The sequence below is a fragment of the Gallus gallus genome, chromosome 11, assembly GCF_016699485.2.
Source record: "Gallus gallus isolate bGalGal1 chromosome 11, bGalGal1.mat.broiler.GRCg7b, whole genome shotgun sequence".
NCBI lineage: Eukaryota > Metazoa > Chordata > Aves > Galliformes > Phasianidae > Gallus > Gallus gallus.
Genome location: NC_052542.1, coordinates 218363 through 237041, shown reverse-complemented (window position 1 = coordinate 237041; position 18679 = coordinate 218363). Strand labels below are relative to the sequence as shown.

At 39.5% G+C, this 18679-nt stretch overlaps 1 protein-coding gene across 5 annotated transcripts in view; it reads right to left on the bottom strand.

The window, feature by feature from the left end:
* SMPD3 (sphingomyelin phosphodiesterase 3) overlaps window positions 1-18679 on the bottom strand; it is a 109906-nt gene that overhangs the window by 5221 nt on the left and 86006 nt on the right. For all 5 annotated transcript variants that reach the window (XM_040645965.2, XM_046899561.1, XM_040645966.2 and 2 more), the window contains exons 4-7: window positions 11988-12143; window positions 8400-8489; window positions 6863-6926; window positions 996-1158 (exon numbers count right to left, since the gene is read on the bottom strand). In XM_040645965.2, coding sequence (XP_040501899.1) covers window positions 996-1158; window positions 6863-6926; window positions 8400-8489; window positions 11988-12143 — 473 coding nt within the window. The remainder of the gene's footprint in view (window positions 1-995; window positions 1159-6862; window positions 6927-8399; window positions 8490-11987; window positions 12144-18679) is intronic.

The window sequence follows — 18679 nt, the reverse complement described above, 5'->3', positions numbered from 1 at the left end:
TTCTGTATGAAATACTGCTTGCTTCCTAGCTTCTGAAAGCTGAATATAGCAATCTTAATGTTCTCTTAACCCAATTCAGTTATCCCCTCCTGTAGGCTAGCTACTAACTTTGCCAGTACTCTGGGAATGGCTTGCAGAAAACAGAGACTGCAGGAGCTTTTTGGCTAGTGTAAACTAGCATGCCCTAAGGGGAAACAGTATGTAGCCTCGTCATGGCCACATACTTCTTTATGCTGTCAGCATGAGTCTTATCAGAGTCATAATCTGGGTCAAATATGTTCAGATGTTGCCTTGAGTTGCTGGTTGTGTGAATGGAAGGTGAGTTTATCATACAGATGCACCATGGGCATTTTTGCATCTGAAATGGAAAGCCTTAAAAGAAGTTAGCTGCCCAGCAGCCATATCTGTGGAGTGCCCAGATGGAGTTACGTCTGCTGAGCTATGCTGAATTGCTTGATTACCTGCTTTTCTGGTAATTGCAGTGGGTTATACAGAATAAGTGTGAACTAGTTTCTCATTTTCGTCATGGAGTTCTGTTTAAGGCAAGGTCCTCTGTGAGGGAGCAGACAGTGCACTGCAGGTTCTCATTCTAGTTACTCCGTGTCAGCTCCTGCATTTGTATCACAGACTTGTAGATTTTCATAGGCATAATAAAAGTGCATCCAGATACTTTAAAAGATTAAAGAATATTCAGACTAGTGGTATGGGAAGCATCAGCCAGAACATTTTGTCTGGCAAAAGTTTAAGGAATGGAAACAAGATTTTCTATTTATTTTGGAGGGCAGCATATGGACAAGTGTTCCTACAAAATGTGTCCACCTAAAATGTGTCTAGTAGGCTTACAAACTCAGTACTTGCATGTAAATGTAGAAGATACCAAAGCAATGCGTTTTTCTTGGAATGTAAGTTGGGACTCGGGCTGAAGGGGCTGCAGCACCGTCCAGACAAGTCTGTTGCGTGAGCTGTGGCTCCTCTTTGTTAACTGTGAAACTCACCACTTTCCATTCCAGGTAGAGACCTTCTTCTGTATAAAGCATGTAATCAATCCTCCTGCCGTTTCCTTTCAATGATGCCTTCCTCCCCTTCTGACTGGAACTGTGGTTCTTGCTGGTGGGATAGACTAAGTATCCTTTCCTTCCTTCTTCACTTTCCAGCACCCTATTTCATTGGAAAAAATAAAATTGCATTAAATGTTGGCTCATCCTGTGCCTTTGTGCATTACGCTGGATTCTCTCCAACTCCCCAGTAAGGGCAGTGCTCGTCTACAAGAACTGTTCAATGTGCAGTGTGAAGCACAATTTCTCCCAGATGGATTTTTTCAATATGAGGTTGCACCACTGCTTACAGTGCTCTTAGAGCCTTGTTTGGCATCACTGATGCTGTGTGGTGGTCCTGCAGACCTACCCTTGTAGCCAAGAGAACAAAAATTGGAGAGGACAACCTTACTCGCCTGTTCTCTGTAGTGTAAGGCAACCCACAGTTGATTTCCAGTGTTGCTGAATCCAGCAGAAGGGAAACGATTTGTAGATAACCTTACAATGCACCTAAAGATTTTTGATACAAGCCTCTTAATTCTGCGTACCTCCATTTGAAAGGAAGGCAGCCACACTTACATAAAGGGTATAGATGAGTGGCATGGTTTTCAGGAGCCGGCATTTGGGCGTGTGGTGGTTGGTTTTGAGCAATCCTCTGCATCAGGTTACTGTGTCTTGAGCCCTGACCTAACTTTACTAATAAGTAATAAGTATTTGATTACTGAATGTGACACTAGCTTAATTGTCCCCATCTTGCATGGAGATTACACAGCCGCAGACCATACATGTAAACAGTCAAAATGAAGCATTGCTTCTCTAGGTACAAGTCCTGTGCTTGGGCGTGTAAGATGCACCTTTCCCATTCAAAAATTGAGTTTGGGTTCTTAAACCTGAACACTGTATTTTATACAGAAGGATATTCAGGCCCCAAGCAACTCGATTTGACTTTGAAGTCAGCCCTGCTTTGAATGTGATTTTTGGAGTAGATAGCCCACAGAGGTCCCCATTACTCTTCTACAATAATTCTGTGTTGCTAAGCTATTATGTACTGTTTTACTGGAAACTTGCTTTACAATCTTGTATTCTATTTAAAAGATCTACCACAGTACCTCTACAGACAACACAAGATTGTGCATGTGAACACAGGAGCTGCAGTTGTAGGATCTTACTTAGTAACAATTACAATGATAGCTGTTTTGCATGGTAACTGCATGCAGAGCGGGACAGACTAGGTGGTGTTTTTTTTCTGTCTGGCTCAAAATACAGAAGCAAATGTTTTTCAGTTACCTCCCTGAAAATCATTTTTCTTTGCTTACCTGCCAAAACCTGAGCGCAGGGTTCTGTGGTTTCCCTTGTAGAATCATAAAACTGCTCCGGTTGGGAAAGACATTAAAGATCATCAAGTCCGCAACCTAACCAGACTTACCCTAATTTTAACAACCCTCTGCTAAATCACGTTCCTGAGCACCACATCCAAATGGTTTTTAAAAACATCCAGGGCTGGTGATTCAACCACCTCCTTGGGGAGCCCATTCCAGTACTTAACAACCCTTTCTGTAAAGAAGTGTTTCCTGATACCCAACCTAAACTTACCCTGGCACAACTTGAGGCCGTTTCCCCTCGTCCTGTCACCAGTGAGAAGAGACCAACCCCGCTCTGCTGTAAGCACCTTTCAGATATTCGAAGAGAGCAGTAAGGTCTCCCCTCAGCCTCCTCTTCCCCAGACCAAACAGCCCCAGATCCTTCAGTCTCTCCTTGTAGGGCATATTCTCCAAGCCCTTCACAAGCCTTGTTGCCCTTCTTTGACCTGCTCCAGAGCTGATTATACCATTAAGTGACATCAAACTGCTGCAAGAGAAACACTGAGCCTGAACTTGGGTCCTGGCAGGTACAAAGCCTTTAATTTTACCTTGGAAAAAAATAAAGTGCTCTTGATCACCCAGTTTTAGGATATTTGACTTTGGATAATTTTTATGGATTTGGGAGATTTTTTTTAATGTGAATATACAGGAAGAAGGAAAAACAAGAGGCAACAACTAGAACTTCACAACATGTTTCAGTGCTTGAGATTTAAATGGTTTCTCTGTCAAATTTTTTCTCTTTCAAGTCTCTGGATGGTGAGAGAGGGGACAAAGTATTTGCTACAGATGATTAGGTCTCATTAACGTTGCAATCAGTAAGATTGGGTCAGGTGAGATCTGCAAGTACTTTATATGCTTTCAGAAGATAACAGAGGCAAAATTATGGTCATATAGTTAACTACTTAGTCAGAAATTTTCTAACTCCCTTTGGACTTAGCAAAGCACTGAAGATTCTTTGAGTTTACTGTAACCACTTTACGTAAAAGTAAGCTTCCTTTTATGTGCTGTGCAAGTTTAGACTGTCATCTAATAACTCATGTGAAATTAGCTTACTCTCTGCAACCCATTTGCAAGCTGATTTCAGAGAGCTACTGTAAATGATTCACTACCTGAAAGCAATCTCTTTGATGGAACTGACCTCTTCCAAAAAATGTATTTATATTTGGCAAAGCCAATTAAGAAACAAAGTAGAAGAAACTGCTGATCAGTGCTGCAGTATTATTTACAAAAACTTGCATGCATTAATTTAAAAGATGAATTTGTTGTAGTGTCTGTTCTGTCTTTGTGAATGTGAACGCAGGGTGTTCCCCTAACTGCACAACTGGGCAAGGAAGAGAAATATTATTTTCAGATACCTGGAGAGAAAAATCGCAAGAGGGGGTGCATCTATTTCTAAAACTTCTGTCACTTTATCCATAATGCTATGCTATTTCTCCCCCTAGAAGAAACAGGGATGAGTACCAAAGATCAGGCTATACCATTCTAACAGGTAAACGCTCACAGTTGGGGTGAACAGAACTAATTATGACTGTCACACATCTAAATCTGAAAATAAACAAATCAGAGTGGTTGCCTTAAGTTTTAGGCAAGGTAACAAGTAGTTGGACCTTTTTTTCCCTTAAACATCTCCCATCCCAGTTAACCCATAAGTGTGAAAGTTCTGTCAGGCGTTGCTCTGCTGCTAGTCTGTAGTACTGGCTGCAGCTTCTCTGAACAGAGGAGCCTGAGGAGCAGTATATAGAAGAGAGCAATAAGCTTACTCCACAAGGGACCACCTCCCATTCAGGTGAGAAGCCACTGAAACTAAGGAAGACATTTTACTGGTGTCCCTGCCTGCAAGCTGGAGCCACTGGTGGCAGCAGAGTCAAGAAAAATTTCCTTTTAAATCACTTTTTTTTTTTAGCTGTATTGTGATGTGTTCTTCTGGACTCTGTTTAGGGTTTAGAGGTCAAAATGGGCTCATTTCACTCCTCGCTTTAAGGTGAATGTTGTGATACGCAATCAGCTGTGTGCATTTCATGAAGCTTCTGAGCAGAAGCTTGTGCAGCCTCTAGCATGCAGTAGGGCCTCAGATCACTACATCCAGCTTATTAATTGTTCTATAATTATAAATGACTTGCTCATTATTTGTACCAAGTAGGTTCTCCAATTCCAGCGTTCTATGTATGCTGTACTTAATGTTAAACAGAGACTTAAGAACTAGTTGTTCTACTGCTTTCATTGTCTAATTAGTTTGCTAGTGCAAAGTACTTAATTTTATTTATAAACTACAGCAGACTGCTGATGTAGAAATAATTCTCTGGATAGCTTACATTGCCAATTTCAATGTGTGTTCTAAATATTTGTAAAGCTTGATCAAAGTTTATTCCTGAAAAATTGTAAGAATGGTTCAATTTCAGGCCGTACTTTGTTTTGCTGAGTATCTGAATGCTACTTGTTAGCTGGAAGGGGCCCTACAGCTTGAATGCTGGCAATAACACTCCATAGTCTCTAGGTACTTCATTTAAACGTTAGGAAAGACGCTTTTAAAAAATGCTTCCAACATTTTTAAGGCTGGCTTTCATTGACTTTGAATTTAACTGCATTGATTGGTAACTTCTACAATTGCAATTACCAGTCCCTTGCAGAGATGAGGACAGATTGTCTTGGCCTCTTGCAGAAGTGACTGTTTCTGTAATATAAAAGCACATCTACATAATTTACACATTCAGATCCTCATTACCCTGCAGATGTGCATAAGAAGGTACTGCTTTTTTCACAGGTTTAAAAGAATTATCATGTAGTGCGGAAAACTGAATGCCACTTTTAGTAATCAAAAAGCCTTAAATGTGTGTTCTGTTACCAGAACTCAAGAATGTTTTCCATTTATCTTGTACTGAAGCGTTGTATATGCACTTAGGTAGCCCAAGTAACATTCTCAATCTCTATGGATCATTTGTCTATCATTCATGTATATGTCAGTGGAATTTAATTACAAGTAACTCTTAAGGGAATAAAGCAAAATATCCCCAAATTAATTTAGTGACAGATTGGCTCAAAAGGCTGCTTGAAAACACAGATTTTATTTTTTATTTTTTAAAGAGCTCCAAGCCTGCTCTTGGAACCATAAAATAGAATGTTACTCCCACATACAGATTTGCATTTGCAAACTTGATTGTAGAGACCAAATTACCTTACTTTTACTTTCCCAAAATCTTTTTCACATGTACTGAATTCATGTTTTTTAACACGTGAATAGAGATGTCTAGAAATGTTGCAGGTTTTTGAACGTGTAAAGTAGGACTGAGTTAACAAATCCTTATCTTTTGAATATAAATGAAACCTAGACCTTAGGGAATAACAACATACAATAGACATTCATTCAGAACTGATAAGAGGAAAACTTGAGCGGTAGCCTTCAACTGAGTGTCCATCTGTACTGTACGCCACACTTTGTGAATAAAAACGCCGAAGAAAAATGTGCCTATGTACTGTACCATTTCCAGTGCATGTACTAATTGAAGAATCTGTGAATACTCATTAATTCAGATAGCTTTTTCAGTATATTTTCATAATGAACAGCTAGGACATCTTTTACAGTTAGTCATGGTAATAATACACTTTGTCCATGAAACTGGCTATGAAGGCAGAGAAGATGCACAAAAGCTTAGCACATCAGTAACTGCTTCTCTAAAGCGTACAAAACTAATTAATTTCTCTCCATTGGCATATTACTTAACATAGGTAATTCATATTCATAATATTAACATACAGGTAATCAAGAAGTTTAGCTTAGAGCTCTTGCAAATTAAGAGGGTTTTTGTATCTGTTGGAACTCCACTAGCACAAAACAAGTACCTCAGTATCAAACTCTTCTAAAGCAATGCTGTACTAGCATCTCTGAAAGACAGTCACATTCTTAGTTATGTCTGATGTTTTAGTTTTCAATAAATTTGTCTCTGTGTTTGTGAGCTTGCTGCTTCTTACTGAGATTTGCAAGCTTTCTAGTGTGGGTAATTACTTAATGGCTTGTTTCAAACCTTCCTTTTTTTTTTTTTTTTTTGTATTTGAGGAAAACTACATTTTGCTTTTGTTTCTGCCCTTTACAGTGCCATTGCCATGGAACTGACTGCCTGCAGAGAGATCTTCAGACAAGCTGTCTGCATGCCCTTTTCAGTAGTGCTCAGAATTCCTCTTCCTAGAGGCCTATCCAGGTAGGACCAACTCTGGAAGCAAAACACACTGACAGCAGTTGCTCTCATCTTTCCACCCACTGAAGCCAATTCTATCTGGCTTTGAGAAGCAGCTGCTTTTCCTTCCCTTTCCTCCCTCTACCCCTAGACTTCACTGTAAAAAAAAAAATAAAATAAAATAAAAATCTTTTACAGTCCATAAAACACCACAATTTATGAAATGCTAAATAGCAAGCAGTGAACTGGCTTTTTAAGGAATTGTTTAGAATATGTGGGAGAATTAGGAGTTACATACTTCTGTAGGTTGTCTGGAGTGAACACTTCTTCATCATATAATCCTTCAGGATCCAGCAAGGTACCTGTGATCAGAGAGGGAAATGTGACTGTCCCAGCATGTGCCCTGGTATTTGGCTCTCAGAAAGCTTCTGAGGTACAGGAGTCTGAGGACAGTGTATGTGGCGGGGTGGGGGACAACACTGATCTGATTTGAAAACACTCTTTATGTTCACTTCTATGTTACACAAGTAATATCCATAGCAGTTATTACAGAATCACACAGAATCACAGAATGGCCTGGGTTGGAAGGGACCTCAAGGATTATGAATTTCCAACCCCCCTGCCCGTTTACTAGACCAGGTTGCCCAGGACCCCATCCAATCTGGCCTTGAACACCTCCAGGGACGGGGCATCTACAACCTCTCTGGGCAGCCCGTTCCAGCACCTCACCACTCTCCTGGTAAAGAACTTGAGGCTGCGTCTCACACCTGACTAAATGATACTTTCACTCCAAGAGATTATTTTTAGAACAAATGTAATAATATAGTTGTAACAGTGAAGATGAAAATACTTAGTACCTTTTCTTTTGCTGTCTCCCTCTGTGTGTCATCTTTTCCACTTTACCACAACGCAGTGCTTAGCTAAGTCTCTTTGGTTTTCCTGGTAGGCAGCATTCCAATCAAAACTTGAACTTTACTCTAACCTGTCGCTGTCTCCTCTTCCTTACTAATTTTTGCCTTAATTTGTTCTTGTATCCTATTTTCAAACTAGATGCACAAGAAATTAGCAAAAGATAATAGGTTCTAATGGTAAGGAACTGGCCTGTTCATTACTTACAGTCTAGATGAGCAGCCTTTGCTTAGACTTTAAAAGCAACTTCTCTCTCTAGACCTTTCAAAATATTGTCTGCCCCTTTTGAGTTTAAGGGGCAGAGAAACTTCTTCTCTGTTACAACAGAGTAAAACCACATTATGAAGTAGTCCCAAATTCTTATATTTAGCATCTTCACAGTTGTAATTGCTCCTCTAGAGAGAAGCTGTTTCTTCACTGAAAACTGTACTGAGCTCAGCTGAGTTTCAGCATGTTTATCTGAGTTCTGTGAAATCCTATATAAGGTGTACCCTACAAGTTCCTAATGTTGCTGTATTACTAGTACATCCTCATGATGTTTCTGTAACACCAGATTGAACATTCTGATCAAAAGGTGCATGTTTTTGTGCTTTCTGTGTGCAGTGAAAACAATACTTTGGCCCTCTTTGCAAAGTAATCCAGATATTATTTAAAAAGTAGAGTAAGGGCTGGAAGGCATTCAAGTAGCTTGATGCATAAACTCTAGACGGGCCTCATGTTTGAGATGTCTATTTCCTTCTTAATTAAAATTCAACAAAACATTGTTAAGAATTACAAAATACGTGTTGCTGCTTTTGAGATAAACTCCTTGCAAATATTTGGTCTTAGTCAAACAGTTACTGCCAGTTAGCTGTACTGCCTGCTGCTTATAGGTGTTCTGTGAGTGACAGACGAGCTGATACACTGATGGTTGCAGAATGTCTTACCAATTGCCCATGGTTTATCCTCCCCTGGACCAATTCGACATGGGTCTTTGTAGTGTGTAAACAGAGAATGCTGTTGCTCCAGCTTGTCCTCTGCAGGGAAAGAAGCACAAGAAAAGGCATATCAGATGTGTGCTGTAAGCCTGTGGACAATTGTATGTACGTTGTACTGCAAAACAAAAGGTAAGCCTTCCTACTCAGTATACATGCATTTTCTAGAGGACCGATTTGAACTAGTTCGGTAGTTTTACTGCACAGCAGTATCCTGTCTTAACCAGAAATTCCAACAAATGCTGCTAATAAATGTCCGTTTTCCTACAAAGTCTATCTACAAAAGATAGTATTTATTAGTTTCTAAACTGAAGTGAAGGTTTTCTGACATATTGCCTTACCCTGCCATTCATGTCTGCATTGTGTACACTTACACTCGTACAAAAATTTTGTTGAGATCACATGAGGCAGAGATTTGGACTGACTTCATAATGACACTGTAAATGGCTGCTGGGGATGTACATATACACCTCAGTAAATTTGGAGATAAAAGCTAGTGCTGTACTTGCTTCAGAAGAATTGACTGAACGCTTTTCAAGCTGTAATAAATAAGACACAGGACAAAGGACAGGCAATTGATAATTCACTTGAGATATCATCTAAAGCATTAAAGGCATTCTAAATATAATCATCATGATCTCTCAGCTTTCAAGTTAATCTGTTCTTAATTGCTACTGTGTTTGGCTTTAAATGCAAGAAACAGTGCATCAGGCTCCTAGGATCACTAAATTTAACAGTAACCCTAGAAAAATACATACATCACAATTTGAGATGTTTAGTATAAAAATAAGTGAGTTGTAGTTCTGTGCACCCTATTTAACATAGTGATCATTGTACGTAGGAGCAAGTACAATCAGAACTTGAAAACACCAGCTGCTGCAATTCCATTTTTGTTAAATGGCAAAGAAACTGGCAGTAGGTCCCAATAACTTCCTTTCTTGAAGCACTACCACCTTTTACAAGGTTAAAATTTCTAAGTAACACAGAGTCTTCTCTTGGGATTAATGGAACATTCACCTGTATTTGGAGCTGCTGTTATCACTGACTATTGTCAAGACTACAGAGTATGAAGGTAGGCATGAGAATGGACTCCTAAAGTCAGAAGCAAAATTTTGAACGATGAGCTGTGCATATTTAGAGACAAGGCAGCTTACACACCGTAGGAATCAAATTGGTTCTCCATTTGCAAAATAGTGTTCTTGCCTGATATAGGAGCTGTTAACCTCTCCCTGTTAAGGAGGAAGCACAACACAAAAGGTAATGTGGAGTACAGTAATACTGAATGTCCATAGCACTTTCCCATTTTGACATTAAGAGTGATTAATACAGCTGATGGTCTTTCAGCTAATGCATCCACACCAGCTAATGTGCCTCACTACATGATTTCAGCTTTTTTACCCAACATCTAACCAGCTCTCTACATTGGACATGTCTTCATAGTTGCAAGGAGACTGGAAAATGAATTTGCCAGGATATCTTGGACCCGTGGCAGAGGACTGAAGGACTGAACTCCTAAAGGCTTGTCAGGTGTGCAATACAGAGAGTTGTTCTTTCAGTCTGAACAGCCAATTGGCTTGTTTGATTTCTTTCACTTTTTTGGAAGAGTCTAGAATGTAATCTGTGCAATTGCTCATTTCCTTGGGCCTTCCCTTGTGATATCATATGGCTACAAAACTTCAGAAATAAGACAGGCTAAAATTTTGCCATGATCATTTGCCACCGTGGCACTGATAGTTTACAAGTCAGAGCTGATGAAACAAACTTTGACTCATCTGACTGGAATGGTTTTTATGTTAAGCTAAAAGGTTTAAAAACAATCAAATTTTACACTAGTGAGACCAACCTGACAGGAAGACAGCATTTTAATAGTGTTTCCAGTAAGTGAAAATTCACTCTTTGTTATATCGTTCTCTAAAGTAGCAGGGAGAACTTAGTTTCAGAATATTTGTCAAAAGAATAAGGTTATTCATGAACCTGGAGGTCTAAGAAAACTGTACTCCAGCCATTCTGAATTTATTTCAGGTCACACAGTTGTGATTAAATTACTTTTTGTACTAATAAGGTAGAAGTGAACAGTAAGGCTGTTTTGGGTTGGTCCCTTCTCAGTTAAATGTTTCTCTGACTGCAAAAATCTTCCATTACAAGTATCTGATACAAGCCATGAGGTGAGAGAATGGCACCTATTTTTGTGATCTGACAACGCTTATTTTGTTTTGTTTTGTTTTAAATTATTGGAGTAGTTGTTCCTCTATGTCCCAATTACCTAGGCTTTTTGTGAAGACTACAGAGTTCACATGTGATGTGAATTCACCTGCTAATCCACAAACTCAGTAGTCTGAAGATGTTGCTCAGATGTGTTGTTGATGCCTCATTGCTGGAGACACCCAAGGTCAGGCTGGATGGGGCTGTGAGCACGATTGAGCTGTAGATGTCCCTTTTCACTGCGGGGAGCTGGACCAGAGGGGCTTTAGGAGTCCCTTCCTACTCAAACAATTTTATTTTTCTAATTGCTGAATTCCCAATTGAAAGCTGCAGCTTGGGCTTACCTGTACTCTGCACCTCTCATTGGTAACACAGTGCACAGATGAAATCCCTATGACTGAACTCCCCCCCCCACCCCCTCCCGTACCTGGCTTATGCCCTTATCTCAGTACTTCAGTTCTGGCCCACTCACGCAGTAGTTCTTGCAGTTGTCAGCTCTGCTGATCCACGTGCCATCTCCAAACCAGTAGTTCATTGCCACTGCATAAAGCAAGCAAGGAACTCTGCTGGATGCATGAACTGTACCAAGCGGGAAGCAGAGATGGTATAGAGGCACCACTCTGTACTCTGTGTTGGCAGTGTAACTGTTAACAGAGTATACTATCTATGTTTGAAAAGGCTGACCTCTGTAAATTCACCACCCATTAATTATGGTTCTGTGGTGTTCTTTTTTCTAGTGCCCCCAGCTTCCAAATATAGAACAAAATTTAAAATTGTTTGTTTTTCAACTCTCAGTAAAAACAATTTCAACTCAAATAAAAACCGTGGAAGGTACACAGCATCCATTAATTTTTTCCAAGATTGATTTAGTGATGTTGAGTTCTCCATGGGGCATTAATCTCTTGCATGTCTACCATCAAAAGACTATTAATTGCAAGAATTTATTTTTCCTCCACAAAAATTCCATAGCACATACCTCTTTTATTAACAACTAAAATCCTATGATGTGTTTTAGCACATTTACCTCACACAAGTAACACTAAACAACTGGATTCTTCTTCATTGTTGCTGCTGCAACAAGTTGCAAATTACTGCCCTTTGTGCCTTAAAAATCATCATGTTTAATAACTTGGCAGAATTTGTGTGTGTGAGCCGCTGTTCTTGGCTCATGACAAAACTAGTACTTACCTTAAGATGTTTCTGTAGCAATTAAGCCTTCCCTTGCACAAGTCAGTCACTACTTGTACACTGCTATAACCCACAAAATGAACATATCAAGAACTCTGCTATTCCGTGTTGGATGAGGCACACAGAAGGAAAAGGCAAAGCTTATCTTACCAGAGGAGCAGTTATCAAAGTTGAGATCTCCGCAGATTACATCAAAAGCCACCAGCTCCTCTGGATTGGCTGTGCTGGAGGAGGAGGTAGATTTTCTGAATTCAGACAGCCAATCTTGAAGCATATCCAGTTGCTCACATCGAACAGTAGTGTCTCCTGTAGCAAAGAAAAAGAGAAACATCAAGAAATAATATCTTTCTTTTAGCGTGACATTCAAAATATTGCATGCCCTTGGTGCATCCAGCAAAATCACTAGGGCCATTGCTCTGGCCCCGTGGACAGAGCAGAGCCTGGTCAGAATCTCGCCCGTTTCACTTAGAGGATATTGAGATTAAAGCAAACTAGGAAGACAAAAATAATGTACAGCTATTTCAATCTCATTTTCTCTCCTTTTATCCATCAAACATAATCCCTTCAGCGGGGCAGATATAGACAACAAAATTAAAGGAGCACCTTCTCTTTAAAATAAGGAAAGAATCCCACCAAACTTAGCAGGTGCATTAATAAGCCTAGTCAAAGCCAGTTTAAGCCACTGAGGTCAGATTTATGGGAGATGCAAGTAGCCTTGCAGGGTCTTGTCTGCAATGGGAATTTCACCTATATAATTAGCTATATTAAAAATTCTTACATAGAGTAACAACAGATGAAAATCCGGCTTTCTGCTTATGAAACACTGCACGTGTGAAGTTGTTTTTATATAGAAAAATGTCTTAGTTATGTGGTTTCAACCAGCTTTTTCTGTGGGATACCTGATACAGTAGGAGTAGATAGAAATCATTAGAATTCTTTACAAACACTTTAGTAAAAGTAAAATTTCTGAAATTAGTACTAAAAGGTGAACAACTTCTGTAGTTGTTTAAATGTGGACTTTTTGTCATTAATAATATAGTGATATTATTTGCTATGCTACTGTTAGACATCTTGAGAAAAAAAGGTGTGAAATTAAAAAATGGTATGGATAATAGCACAGTCATTACATAATGCTTAGTCCAGCATGAAGTTCATTAGGAACCATGTTTTGATGATGTAAAAGTATCTTCTTCCAGAATCATAATAGGCACTCCTGAAGAAACAGGAAGACAGGACACTGTGCTGCAGAAAACCGACCAAAATAATCATGTTCTTAGCTACAAGTAGAAGATGATATGATACACTAAATTAATGATTGGGAATTCAGAGTAAATATCACCCTTTGGCCAAGACTGGACAGCATGTTCTGCAGTAAACTACTTGATCTTTCTTTGCTTTATAAATTTAAAACATGAAGAATTTAACTTTTAAATGTTACTAGGATATATATGTCAACATTGAATTCACTCATTCTGTAGTAATCCATCCAAGGAAGGGTTCTGTTTATGTTCAAGTAAGAGGTACAAAGCTCAAAGTATTTCTTCATATTTTTAAAGGTATATGTACAACATAGGCTTAGCTAGGCAGTACTTCAGAAATAAGTAGCCAGATTCTTTCCACAGGTTGCAGAGAAGTTATCTTGTGACTACAAGTGAAGTTGTGCCCTGGTGTTTATAAGTGACATGGATGATTGGTTGCCCAATGCTCTTTGTTTGTGAAACTGACACAAACCAGCTTTTTAATTATAGCAACTACCTGCCCTTCCTTAATTTCAAGTACATTAGGTGATGAAGTCTAAGAAAGAATTAATCACTGTAATCATTTTAAGGGAATCAGTAAAAGCTTCATGCGGGAAAGAAGGAGGAAGAGACACATTCTAGAAATAATTGTTTTCTATATTGTCTTTCCTTTTCTTTTGTTTTCACTGTGCCTGTAACGAAGTTACAACTTTGCTTGTTTCAGACATGAAATGGTATGTTGATTCAGGACATCACTTCTCTTCAAAGAGAAGATATGTTTTCAAATTCCACAATTATAAGCAAAAACAGTGAGCCCAAAGTCACTTGTTCTTATTAAAATTTTCTTTTAACTTACAGACCATTAACCAGAACGATTCTACTTTGCTAGTCTGTGATGGGTATTAAAATGTTGTAAGTCACAATTAGAAACATCAGTTACGTATGTCCAAAGCTGCTTTCAGTAGTGACTCACTGTGGAGAATGTGAGTATTTAAGTCTGCATCCTCACAGCTTGTTAATCAGTCATCTCACCTGAGGCTGCCACCTGCACTTTATAGGCTTTTAAAATATGAACTCTGCAACACGCTGTAACTGCATTAGAACACAGATTTTAGGCATCAGGCCTTCATTCTTCTAGCATGATTAACTTGGGAATGGTTGAATTTTCCAGAATATTGGGGTCAGGTTCTGTTAAAGTAACAGTTAGGTGGAAACAGAATCAAAAATTTTCCACGAAGTGTGGTTTGATACAATCCTAAAAAAATACGTGAAATATTGAAAAGAACATGACCAGGAAAAGAGACCTTCAGGTAGGTTCTGACACTGACTCATCTCTTCAGACTGTTAATTCAAACAACAAATAATCTGATTTTTTTTCCTTCTAATCTGCAGTTATTCCCAGCAAATCTGTAACTGTTGGGCAGTAATACACAAGCTCGTACAAGAGCTTTTTGGAACTATTCCCTGACCTACAGTCTCTAGTACTTGTACATAACGTTCAGATAATACCCTAATCACACTGCTTGACACAAATCCAGTCCACTGAATTCTTGGAAAATCCCCTTGCTGCTACCAGAGTGCACATACAGTGCAGAAGTGCACTTCACATATTTGCTGATCATGCATACCCGTATACTACACAGCACAAGAAAACCCTACAGTTAAGATGTATTCAGACAAAAGCACAAGAAGTAGGTCACATGGAACAAATACAGCCCACAGCAGGTGATAGTGACTAACACAAACAGTGTGCGTGACTAACATTTGCATTCTGCTTAACTAAAGATGCAGCTTCAGGGAAAGGAAGAAGTTCCAAGGGCCTTTTGGTAACATCCGCTCTGCCCAAGCATGGTTGCATAGACAGGCCTCTCAGAACTGTCCAGTTGGGCTTGGAGCATCTCCGTGGATGGAGACTCCCCAGCCCCTGGGCAGCTTGCTCCAGTTCTCAGTCACCTTCACTATAAAGGAGTTTTGCTTTGTTTAAATGCTCTTTCTCGCATTTGAGTTTGTGCTCATTGCCTCTTGTTCTGTTACTGGGTATGACCAAGGAGAGCCTGCCTTTGTCTTCCTTATATCCTCACACCAGCCACTCACACACTTTAATTCAAGATCCCTCCAGAGCCATCTCACTCATAGTGAAGCATATTCACATTCACAGACCCTCCTTTTGCATCACCTGCGCCTTTCTATCCTGGTTTATCTCCTTAAGCCAGTACTTCTTCTGGCCTGTTTTGCAACTTCTAGCTTGGTGCGTATTGACAAGACTACAGTAACTTATCTTGCTCTACACAAAGTCCTGATTACATATTACTTAGCTGTCTAAGAGCTGTCCAATTCATCCCTGAATTATCAGGATCCTGTTGGCATTTTCTGGAAGTATCTATCTGGCATGTTTTTGCTTATGATGAGTGATCAGATAATACAGCCATTACCAATGAGGGCATAAAACTACAACAATAACAACCTGAAACGGAGCACAGCAATGTCACTTAATAAACATAAAACCCACTTAATAAACATACAAAGGTAAAATTCTCCAAAACAGGAAACTATTGAGAAAAACATGGAAGACAGACATGCAAAAACATTTCAGGAAGACGTAGTGAAAGACAGCAGGCAGCATGCACCATCATTACTAAAAAAGCATTACCTATGTAGTGACATACATCTCCCTTGTTAAGAATCACAAGCCTTCTAGCAGCACTGCACACCAGAAAACCACAAAAGAAAGCACTGCAGCTCTAGAAATAGACTAAGTTCAGAACCTGTGATAGTCCACTATCTCCAATTTTCCCCTCTCTGACATCTCTGGTTCTCCCCACTAGAGGTCATGGAAGCAACTGCACTTAGGCACATGAAGCGAAGTGTGTGCAATGAAGTGAGCTACAGCTCTGTTACCAACAAAAATTCCCCTAAATGCAACTTGAATATAGCTGTTTTCTGAGATTAGTATTAAACTAATGTTATCCACCTTCCTGTAGCTACACAGCAGGTGCTGTATGTGTCTGGATGCAAAACTTCCTAGTGAGACTTAGTCTTAACAGCTCCCAGTGATCTGTAGCATTGGAGACGAAGGTAACTGACCTGGTCGGACACGTAAGTAGAAGCGAAGCCAAACCTGAGTCCAGAACAGTCATTGAAAAAAACCACTTCAGAGCCTGCCTGCTGCTGCACTCAAACAGCATTGGTTAATATTAACAGAAGGGAGCTAGGAAATATCTTCCCACTATGACATTCTACTTTCCTTCTTCCAGCCTTCCCCTCTAATTAAATGTTCAGATAGAATCACTGATCTGATTGACTGCCACCAGTGATTAATCAGAGAATACAGATTTGTGCTAATTGCTCTGCACCTTTTTCCTCAGTAACTGGCTGGAAAAATGCAAGTAATCGTGTTGTGAGTGGTTCCTGCAGTCAGCATTTCCAAGTTCTTTGCAAGTTCCCTTCAGGTGCAAATTTCATGGAAGGATGAAAGGGTATTATGGGAAACCACAGCCAGCATAAACAAATACTTCACCTTCATTTGTTATAGGATAATCATAGCTGCCCATTTCATTCACTTCTGAAATGATTACATGAAATTCTGGCTTTAGTTTGAACTGCAGGTAGGTACCAAAGGAGGACTGTTTTGTCCTCAGAAAGCTAATAGAAGGAGCACTAGGGACAGTTAACAAAGCAGCTGATAGGCCTAGCCAGGGACTGGAAATGGGAAGGTGCACTGCAAGTTTTTAAAAGCAGTTCTCAGCAGTGATCAGTGCTGGGGAAGATGAGCAAAAAAAGGAAATGTAAGATGTGAAGCATAATCAAAGGGAGTATCGGTTCCAAGTCACAACCAAAGGACCCACCCGGTTTAGCCGTGAGACAGGCTGTGCCATGCTTGACTGTGAGATGAATTAAGCTGACCTGTGTAATCTATTCAAGACAGAAGGAGCTGGGGGAAGCAAAAGCAATAACAATCACAAAAAAAACCCCATACCAACACAACAGCAACAAAAAAAAAAAAACCTATTGTTCTGCTGAGTTAGATTGCAGCTAGGTAAGGTCCCCAGCCAAGTATAGCACAGCCTACAACAGCTGTGTTAGTGTAAACGAGTGGAAAGGCAAGGGCAGACTGACAAATAAGCCAGCTTTGCTGCTTCAGAAATGTATATAGAATCACTGCCTAAGGATGTTTAACACCAGAGACATACTGATCGCGTAGCCATGATTTCAAACACTGAGAGATCTCTCTCAGTCATGAGCTGAGTTCTGCTTCAGCTGCATATGGATTGGTAAAGCCAGTTCTGAAAAGGCTGAGTTGCCAGCACACATTGATGACTAGGTTCACAATAAATGCAAAAAAAGGAGCATGTCTGAGGTTATGAGAGAGCATCCAGCGCAAATTATCTGGACCTGGGCTGCAATAGCTTGAGGCTCCCTCTGTTTGGTCTCTTGGTAGGGTGTCTAAAAGGCATGACTCAAAGGGACTTGGGAAGTAGGCAGATTCTAGGCAGCAAAATCTTTCCAGAACATTGAACACTAGCTGAAAAACATAAAAGAGCCATGTAAACTTAACAGCCCCCCAGAAAATAATAACATTCTAGACCCATTAAGGACCCCCTCATTTGTCACTGCAATGCAGCTATTTCCAGAGTGGAAACGGAAAAGGTCCTTCTTAACAACATTCAGGAACAGGTACAGAATTGAGAGTGTAGATTAATCTGCATCTAATTCTAAAGCTTCAGTGAAAAAGGTGAAAGTCAGCTCTGAAGAAACTGTAATTGCTTACAACAGGATATAGCTAGCACATCTCTTAAAAAAAAAAAAAAAAAAAAAAAGCATTAGTTCTTCATTGACCATAAACAGTTGGATCCCTTCATGTTATACTCATGTAAGTACCAGAACTGTCAAGTGCAAGTTTATGTACCCTAGAGGGGAAGCCAAATTGCACCCAGTCATGTGACAAGATGATTTAAATGGTTTTCAGCAGTGCTTGTTGTTACAGATAACACATCTTTACACAGTTGAACCTGAGGGTTTTTTTTTGACATTTTTTAAAATGTGTGAAATGTTTTGAATCAGACGATACAAGTCGAAGTATAACTCTGCCAAACTGTTATGAACTTTAGTTTTCTATTTCATTACATAAACTGATATGATTTATCAAAGGACGTTTAGACTTTTAGATCCTTGTCTGTTCTATCTGAACGTTGCTTGAACCAGATGAGCATAAAAATACAAAGGAGGAACATAAATAGGAAAATGGAAAGTTACTTTTTTACCCTTGGAGAAGCTTTGGACTGACTTTGTAAAAAAAAATGTTAACTTCCCCATATATATATATATTTCCCCCCCCTTCCCATTCCTCTTTACTATTTTAGGGATGTCATAATGTGGCTATAGCGAAGAATACATGCAAAAAGGATCTGTACTAAAACCAGAGCTTTATAACCTAAACTATAACAGCAACAATCCTCAGCTCTACAACAGCAGTCTCACAGTACGTTACCATAATTCCAGAGTTAGAAATAGGAAACTAAACAATGTTACATTCTTAAAACATGTTTGAAAAATTCATGAATCTTCTTTAAAACTCTCTGGTCTCTCTAATACGTTTTAGGAATT